The sequence below is a fragment of the Tupaia chinensis genome, unplaced genomic scaffold, assembly GCF_000334495.1.
Source record: "Tupaia chinensis unplaced genomic scaffold, TupChi_1.0 Scaffold145814_1, whole genome shotgun sequence".
NCBI lineage: Eukaryota > Metazoa > Chordata > Mammalia > Scandentia > Tupaiidae > Tupaia > Tupaia belangeri.
Genome location: NW_006205672.1, coordinates 1827191 through 1837262, shown reverse-complemented (window position 1 = coordinate 1837262; position 10072 = coordinate 1827191). Strand labels below are relative to the sequence as shown.

Here is a 10072-nt window from a genome sequence, read left to right as displayed (position 1 = left end):
ACCAATGAACACACATCTGGTATGTTTTTCAGGCTGTAGAGTCTGGACTCCAACTGGACAGCTGGCCATGTATGATCCAGCCACCTTAATTACTATGCTACCATCTGGCCCTGCCTGGCTCTTTTTTAGGTGGGCCAAGAATCAAATCAGGCCTCAGCTTTGCCAGGTTGTCTCAGCTCCCCAAGCCAGAATGTCCAGGCATGTTACTGTGGCTGGGCCTATTTTAACATTTTAATAACTGTGTTTCAGTATAATTGGCATTCTTTCTAATTGCATATACTTCATTTTATTAATTTAAAAACATTATTATTATTATTATTATTATTATTATTGGAGGGGTTTTTGCTACAGGGCGCGTGTGCTTGCCAGACAGAGCCAGAGAGACAGAAAGCGCCAGAAAGCGATAAATCACCCCCCAGGGGGATGGCCACGCCACAATCCCTTCTCCTCCATTCTCCTCCATTCTCCTCTCGGGATCCTGGGCACACACACATATGCGTCCAGCGTGAGTTTTAAGGCACCAGGTCTGGGACTCGAACTGCGGTCAACTACATGGGAGTCCAGTGACATAGCCATTACGCTAACTGCTGGTCCCAATTTAAAAACATTATTCTGAGAAAGTACCTGTAGCTTTCACAAGGTTTTACTAAACGTCAGGAGCCCATATTTTTGTTCTATCTACGGTACTTGAGACGTTATGGGCAAAACAAAAATTATGTTAACTATAGAATAATCAAGTAATTTTTAAAATTAGTTATTTAATTTTATTGATTTATTTTTAGTTTGACCAGAGAGAGACACAGAGAAAGAAAGAGGGAAAATGAGAAAGCAAGCCACTAGGTCTGGGACTCGAATCGTGGTCAGCCATGTGGGGGTGTCCAGCACCTTAACCACCACACCACCTGCTGGTCCCCCAAGTAAATATTTTTTAACTGTAATTTTTCTCTACACTTTTGGTGATAGTCATGTGTTATGTTTTATATTATTAATAGCGAGTCTTAGTTCTTCAAATTTGCTTAATTTTATTTCTGGGAGCCAGAGATAGTGAAATTAGCTTAAGGGCAGTTTAGGATATATTAATGACATTATCCCACACATTTTCATGTCACGGGGTGAACTTACAAAATTTAAAGTTCCTGGTGTCTGTTCAGAAAGCATCTCCTAATCTGGAGCGGTTGTCAGGAAGATTCATCTTAATTAGACAAACATGAGTAGTGGAATGTTTATTTATTTATTTATTTATTTGGAGAGGTTTTTCTATAGGGTGCATGTGCTTGCCAGAAAAACAGAGACAGAGAGACAGAAGCGAGAAATCACCCCCCAGGGGGGATGGCCACACCACAATCCCTTCTCCTTCATTCTCCTCTCAGGATCTTGGGCACACATGCACACGTGCCCGGCGTGAGTTTAAGCCACCGGGTCCGGGACTTGAACCATGGTCGACTACATGGGAGTTCAATGACATAGCCATTACGCTAACTGTTGGTCCCGAGTAGTGGAATGTTTTAAAAGAAATGTAGTTTGGTTATGTTTTTCAGATTGGCTCAATGATTAGCCAAAACCAAAAAAGTGCTGGTCAAATTACTGATGACTAGGTAACAAAAATTTGAACTAGTATATTAAATTGTCATTGTTAAAAATAATTCTTCGGAAGTACTTGAAAACATTGTCTTTTAAGCATTTATATACTTTAGCATTATTTAAGAACATTTATTAAATCTTTTTATGTGAAAAGATACAATCTGAGACCTCAAGATATTTATTTATTTATTTTTTTGGAGAGGTTTTTGCTACAGGGTGCGTGCGCTCACCAGAAAGACAGAGAGAGACAGAGGGACAGAAAGCGAGAAATCACCCCCCAGGGGGGATGGCCACGCCGCAATCTTTTCTCCTCCATTCTCCTCTTAGGATCTTGGGCATGCACTCAGACGTGCCTGGCGTGAGTTTAAGCCACTGGGTGCGGGACTCAGACCACTGTTGACTACATGAGAGTCCAGCGACATAGCCATTGCGCCAACTGCTGGTTCCCCTCAAGATATTTATAACCTAATATTTCTTCCACTTAAGTTGCCAGAGCTCATCATCAGCATACCACAATTAATGTTCTTATAATAGAGTATAAAAGTCACCTAAGAACAAAGAAAGGTATGAAGCAATGACAGAAATTTGAAATAATGGATTTATGAATCACTTTTAGGCCAATCAAGTTACAAAAGGCCACTAGGAGACTTAAAAAGAGATAGAGGATAGAACAGAACAATGACAAATATGACAGATCGTCTTAGGTCGGCCAATTTTCATGCGGTTATAACTGTAGTAAATCATTAATTTACTTAGCAACCTTTTTATTTGAGATTTGTGAAGTTAGAAAAGTGAAGAATCAAACTATATTTTCTAATTAGCACAGTAAATATACTTTGATCATGATACACTTCTTCTGGAGACAGCAGGTTAAAAGCAGTTAATAGAAAGTGCTTCATTCTTCTTGATGCAGAGATCCTCTAGATTTCCGGGTACGAGGCGTAACTGGCAATCCCACAGTGATTTTCACTATTTCTTGCCATCCGAATATATCCTTTATCACCGAAGGGGAGGCCCCAGCTTTAGAGCAAGAAAGCACACAAAATTGCCAATGAATACAATCAGATAATTCAATCAACCTTTTATCCCTTTGATTACTTTTCTCCTAAAACGATCATATATGAAAAGCCATAAAATAAAATTAGAATGAACTAAAGTAATCTGCCTAGGGATTTGAAGCACTATTCTTTCTTTTTAAAGTTTGTTTTCTTTCTTCCATGAGAGGACAAGAGAGAGAGAGAGATTGCCCTCCTCCTGACAGGGTCTGGTAATGCCTTCATCGCCTTCCCCCACCCCCTCACTTTTTAGCCAGTTACATGCCAGGTGTATCTCAGGTCGGCCCAGGATCTGAACCTGGTCTTCCAGGCCAGGCCTAGGCAATTTGCAGAAGATAGTTTGGAAGGCTTTAGTGCTATATTGGTGAACAGATTTTTTTTTTTTTTTGAGAGATTTTCGCTATAGTGTGCGTGCGCTCGCCAGACAGACAGAGAGAGACAGAGAGACAGAAAGCGAGAAATCACCCCCCAGAGGGGATGGTCACGCCGCAATCCCTTCTCCTCCATTCTCCTCTCGGGATCTTGGGCATGCACACACACGCGCCCGGCGTGAGTTTTAAGCCACCGGGTCCTGGACGTGAACCGCGGTCGACTACCTGGAAGTCCAGCGACATAGCCATTATGCTAACTGCTGGTCCCCATAATCTTCTTTAGATTACATTGTATTACATATAACTTTACAGTGTATTACATTGCTTTTTCAAAAGGGAATGCCATGCATGCCAGTCAATACAGAGACATTAATCTCCCCACTTCATCATTCAATATCTTTTCAATGTTTTTCCCAATCATTATTATTATTATTATTATTATTATTATTATTCTAATTATTATTATTTTTAAACAATCATTATTTCTCATTTTGCTTGTAAAAAGACTTTACCTATCATGAAATACTTCTCAGACCAATCCAGTTGAGAATACTATACATGTCAAGGGAAGGTTGTGTTTTCACATGAGTGGAGAAACTACGAAGTGTCGGTTTATTGCTAGAAGACAAGTGGCATGGTTTAGAAGGGCTGTGCTTTAAGAGACCTTAGAATTCTCAGACCAGCAGATGGAGTAATGGTTACATCACTGGACTCCCACGTAGTCAACTGTGGTTTGAGTCCCAGACCTAGTGCCTTAAACTCACGCCGGGTTCATATGCATGCGTGTCCAAAATTCTGAGAGAAAATGGAGGAGGGATTGTGGTGTGGCCATCCTCCCTGGGGGGTGATTTCTCACTTTCTTTCTCTGTCTCTCCAGCAAGTGCACATGCCCTATAGCAAAAATCTCTAAAAAAAAAAAGTTATATGGGGGCCAGCAGGTGGCATAGGACTGAACTCCCATGTGGTCAACTGCAGTTTGATTCCTGGACCTGCAGGCTTGAAACTCATGTCAGGCACATGAGCTTGCATGCCCAAATCCCAAAAGGAGAATAGGGGAGAAAGGATTGCGGTGTGGCTACCCCTCTAGGGGGTGATTTCTCATTTTCTGTCTCTGTTTCTCATTGTCTGGCAAGCACAAGCACTTCATAGCAAAAAATCTCTCTCAAAAAAGAAAAGAAAGAAAGAACTTTTTGGCTATTATTTTGATCTTGCTCTACCACTTATTACAGTTGTCTATTTCCACTTCACTTTTCTCTCGGCTTTAAAATGGAGAGTTAGGAGCAAGTGCTGCTATTTGGGCTATTCATTGGAAATTTTTGGTGTCTTCTTAACTTTTTTGTTTATGTTTTTGTTTCTGTTTTGTGTAAGGTTCTAATGGGTATATGATGAAAACTTTTTTTTTTCCTCCCCAGGCTAAAATAATCTTGTGCCCAATAACTTTGAGAACTTGCTACCCATTGATTTGTAAACTAAACTCTTCTCTCCCTACTTTTTTTTTTCTTTCTAAAAATAGTCTTGCCTCCCATCTTGTGGGTAGTCCCTTTGATAGCAGTAGCCTCTCGGGCAACTATGTGTCCTCGTTAGGCTCCAAAACGTATTCTACATGGAGAACAATTGTGTCTTGGGTTAAACTAGGTTTCTAAATTTATCCATCTGCCCATACTTGACAGTGTAGACTGTCCAAATACTTTAGGATCCTATTCAACAGTGTATTATCAAAACCTCTGCTGCCTAACTAACGGTTATGGAGATCTCTTTGAAGAATATATAGTTTATCATTCCTGATCATTTTCTGGATTAAGGCATCAGAGGATTGTGCAACCTGGTATGTTGCATCTTTTTGGCTCCCATAAAATAATTTTACTCAATTATGTGTTGGCATTAAATCACTGGCCTACTTTGTTAGACATTATGAGAATATTTTGTAAAACCTATTACTACTGGGTCACTCAGTGGCTTGGTGGTTTAGGTGACTGAATCCCACATGGCCAACCGTATTGTTTGAGTCCGAGACCTAGGGGCTGGAAAACTCACTAGATGTACCTGTGTGTGTGTGTCCAAAATCCTAAGAGGAGAATGAAGGGGAAGGGACTGCAGTGTGGTCATCCCTCCTGGGGAGTACTCTCTCACTTTCTCTCTCTGGCAAGCACATATGTCCTCTAATAAAATTTTAGAAAGAAAAAAAATGTTTTTAAACCTACCGCTAGATTTACTTTTGGGATTTTTTTTTTTTTTGAGAGATTTTCACTGTAGGGCGCGTGCGCTCGCCAGACAGACAGAGAGAGACAGAGAGACAGAAAGCGAGAAATCACCCCCCAGGGGGGATGGTCACGCCGCAATCCCTTCTCCTCCATTCTCCTCTCGGGATCTTGGGCACGCATGCACACGCGCCCGGCGTGAGTTTTAAGCCACCGGGTCCGGGACGTGAACCGCGGTCGACTATGTGGGAGTCCAGCGACACAGCCATTACGCTAACTGCTGGTTCCCACTTTTGGGATATTTTTGAGGGCGTGTTTTTTTTACTTCATATAGTATTCTGTTCATAAAGATACAAAGAAGGAATAATAGCAACAATTACTATGATTTATTGGACACTTACTATGTACCAGGAACTCTGTGCTAAGCATTTACGTGCATTATCTGGTTTAATCCTTGTACTAATCTGAGGCTATTCAGCTCACTTTACAGATAAGAGAACTAAAAATTAAAGAAGTCAAATAATCTGCCTAAGTTCACATAGACAATAAAGAGAGCTAGAATTCTAAACAAAGTTTACCTGGCTTCAGAGTTAATATTTTTTGTTTGTTTGTTTTTGTTTTTGTTTTTGTTTTTGTTTTTTTGCTATAGGGCACATGCACTTGCCAGACAGACAGAGACAGAGAGACAGGAAGCAAGAAATCACCCCCCCCCAGGGGGGATGGCCACGCCGCAGTCCCTTCTCCTCCATTCTCCTCTTGGGATCTTGGGCACGCACGCACATGCGCCCGGTGTGAGTTTTAAGCCACCGAGTTCAGGATGCGAAACGCGGTCAACTACATGGGAGTCCAGCGACATAGCCATTACACTAACTGCTGGTTCCCAGAGTTAATACTTTTACTCACTGCCTACACTGTATTACATAAAGAAGCTAAATACCCCTGTCATGAAAGGAGAGAAAAATTGGGGCACATGGATCAATGTTATATACATGCCAGAAAGAAGATTAATCTTATTTATAAATAGAGTCATTTAGATACAATTAGTAAAGTAAGATGATATCATTGGGTGGGCCTTAATCCAGTACAACTGTCTTACAAAAAGGGAGAAAACATTATTAATTTAAAACATTTAATTGACAAATATATATGTCTAAGATGCATATATATGTAATCATGATCACAACCAAATGAATACATCCCTCATTATCTTTGCTGTACAAACCCTCAAAACGTGTTCATCTTATAGCTGAAAGTCTGTACCTTTAGATCCACATCTCCCCATATTCTCCACTCAGCACCTCGACAACCACTGTTCTACTCTCTGTTTCTATGAGTTCAACTTTTTTAGATTCTACATACAAGTGAGATTATGCAGTATTTTTCTTTCTGTAATTGGGAACATTTTCTTCACAGTCCTCAGAAGGAACTAACCTGGCTGACATGTTAATCTCATACTTCTAGCTGCCATAACTGTGAGACATAATTTTTTTTTTTTTTTTACTGTTTTGCTATGGGCATGTACAGTTGACAGAGAGAGAGAGAGAAAGGAAAAGTGAGAAATCATGCCCCTGGGGGGATGGCCATTCTTTTATTGAGATTTTGGGCACTCACACATACATACCTAGCATGATTTTCAAGTTGCAGGGTTCAGGACTTGAACCACACTGTAGGCCATGTGGGATCCAACACTTTGTCCTCAATGTCACCTCTTGGCCCCTAAATTTCTATGCTTTAGGTCACTCAGTTTGTAGTACTTTGTGGTAGCAGTTCCAGAAAATTAATACAAGGAGAAAGTGCTTAAAAGTTTCAACTCTTCATATTTCTACTCATTTTTCCTTTTAGAAATTACAGTCCTTTTATTATGATTCTTTGTTTCATCTATCCATTTTTTTCCCCAAGACAGAGAGTGAGAAATAATCACCCCTAACAGGCTCCCCACACAATCCACCCCAGTATTAGCCAGCCAGATCACTGGCACGGGCACACCCAATGTACTTAGAGAGAGCCCAGGATGCGAACACAGGACACGTCTCATGTGGGTCCAGTTACGTTACCACTGCCCCAACACCTGGCCCTTGCTATAAATTGTATAGGCGTCAGTTCCGTACATGAATTGAGAAGAAACAAGTGTCACAGTTGCTGGGCTGAGGATACAAAGACCAGGCATAGTCCCTTCCCCAAAGGCACATACGAATATTGGAGTGACAGGATGGATGGACAATTTAAATATAAGGCATAAAATGCTGTGATCCAATATGCATAGGGCATTTTGGCAGCATAGAAAAAAGACATTTTACTCTCAGCCCAAGGATTCGAGGAAGACTTTCTGGAATAAATAATGCCTGAGCTGCGTTTGAAGAAAAAAATAAAATAAATCAAATGAGGAGAGAGGATGCTCGGGAAAAGTATGAGACGACAAATGCTAGGAGCCGGCAAGGCAGGCAGGGACTACAACACAGAGGACTTGTCTTCTTCACTAGGGAACATTCATGTCGTATAAAATGATACTAAGTAGAAGAGTTACAAACCAAGACTCATTCGTGTTTTAGATAGATCCATTGGAAGCAGTTTCAAAGATGGGTTGAGGTTACCAGCTAGAAGGCTGCAGCGATGTCCAGGTCTGAGCCAGAGCAGTGACAGAGGGCGTAGAGAAGGGACAGACTCAGGGACAGGTCTGAGGCAAAGTTAGTGTGACCTGTTGCTCAGTGGGACCTTGATAGGTCTAGGCTCAACCCATAGGATGTTACTGGGTAGCCGTGCTGTATGGTGTGGCCATTTACTGACGTGAGAATTCTGGAGGAGGAAGCGTGGTGGAGAAGGCGGCGGAGGAAGGTGGACATGCTGAGTTTGGAGAAAGTCAGATACATGGAAGTGAGCATGTCCTGTTAAGTCTGAAGTTCCCAGCAGATGTCATAGCCGGAACTAGAGGCTTGAAAGCCACGATCACGGAGGGTAGAGCTGAAGTCATCAGAACAGAATGATAGGGGCCAGGTGGTGTGGCTGGACTCCCACATGGCCAACTGTGGTTCGAGTCCTGGACCTGACAGCTTGCTTTCTCACTTCCCTCTCTCTCCCTCTCTCTCCATTTCTCTCTAGTGAGCACATGTGCCTTATAACAAATTTAAAAACCAATGATAATAATAAACAAAATAAAATGTAAAGTCTTTTAGAAAAAAGAGAACAGAATGATAGTTTCCAGGAAAATGTAGAGTAAGAAGAATAATGGGCAGAGAGTAGAGCTCTGTGGGAAATAGCATTATTTAGGGACTAAGCAAAAGAATAGGCGTTCATAAGGGAGACAGAGAAGAATGATCAGAGAAATACGGTAAAGAATGAACAATGAAAATAAAGTGATAGGGACCAGTAGATGGTGTAATGGTTACATCACTGGACTTCCACATAGCTGACCACAGTTCAAGTCCTGGACCCAGTTGCTTAAAACTCATGCTGTGTGTGTGTGTGTGTGTGTGTGTGGTGTGTGTGCATGCCCAAAATCCCTAGAGGAGAGTGGAGAAGAACAGATTGTGGTGTGGCCATCTCCCCTGGGGGGCGATTTCTCGCTTTCTGTCTGTCTGGCAAGCGCACACTCTCTAAAGCAAAAAAAAAAAAGAAAAAGAAAAGAACAGAGTGATGAAGGCAGACTATAGTAAGTGAAGAAATGGGAGCACTGAGTAATTCGGTGTGTCACTTTGTAAGAAGTTATATGTGTTTATCATTGTCAATATCATCATCATCATCCTAATCACAAGAGAGCATTTGTTGGTGTTTCCTGGCATTTCTGACTTTAAATACACATTAAAGTGCAAATGTATTACCTGTTTTTCACGAGCCAATAGTCTTTCCCGTTAAGGTTACCATAGCCAACCACCAGTACACCATGATTCACAGTCTGAGTACAGGATGGTTCATAGTAGACACCTGGGAATAAAACACGGGCAGGGAGGAAGGGTGAATGCTTTATGATAATAAAAGGCATTTGAAAATGCTGCCGTTAAGGGAGCTGGACCCCACATGGCTAATCAGGCAGTTTGAACCCTGGACCCAGCAGCTGGAAAAACACTTCAAGTGTGTGTGCACGTGTGCCCAAGATTGGACAGAATAGAGAAATTAAGGGATTGTGGCCTGACCACACCCCATTGGTGAGTGCTTTGTCTCTCCCCTCTCTCTGTGTCTCTCTTTGGTGAGTGTATATATCCTCTAGCAAATTTAAAATTTTAAACTTAAAACACTACTTTTTTTTTTTAACTTTTTGATTTATTTGAGCTTAGAAATAGAATCAATTCAGCCTTCTAATTTGTAAATTATAAGATCTTTGTGATTTGTAAATTAAGATTTTTTTGGTAGAGAAATTTTCAAAATATGATTTTAAAACTTTTGGGAAGACTTCCCTTCCCCCACTTCCCCAAAGCGAAGCTATGGCTGCACTGTGCTTGCTCCGGATTCCAGGCTCCTACTCAGCTAGTGGGGTGGCTCCCTCCACCAGCCACCAGGATTATCTATCCGGACCTTATCAGCCACTATGAGATGGCTTTACATCTTTACAAGATCCGGGAGATGGTGGTTGGGCTGTGCCCACAGTTGTGCTGGCCAGAAACTTCCAGGTAAGGCCACTTCCAAAGCAATCCCAGTTTGCTCCGTCATTTAGATGAATCCATCGGCATTGATATTCTAGAGGCCAGACTGCCCCACTCTCTGTCCGGCTCTCTCTTTTACTGTATAACTATATTTATTTACTGTCTACTCGAAAACATCATAACTTTTTTAAAAGTTTTTTTTCCCCCATAGGGCATGTACACTCACTAGAGAGAGACAGAGAGACAAAGAGAGGAAAAGTGAGAAATCACCCTCCAGGGGGAGATGGCCATGC

General features: G+C 41.5%; 1 protein-coding gene across 1 annotated transcript in view; it reads right to left on the bottom strand.

Moving 5' to 3' along the window:
• Positions 1–2161: 2161 nt before the first annotated feature.
• Positions 2162–10072, bottom strand: part of CTSS (cathepsin S) — a 30893-nt gene continuing 22982 nt past the window's right edge. The window contains exon 8 of the mRNA XM_006168454.3: positions 2162–2601. Within this exon, the coding sequence (XP_006168516.1) occupies positions 2502–2601 (100 nt within the window). The 3' untranslated portion in view covers positions 2162–2501. The remainder of the gene's footprint in view (positions 2602–10072) is intronic.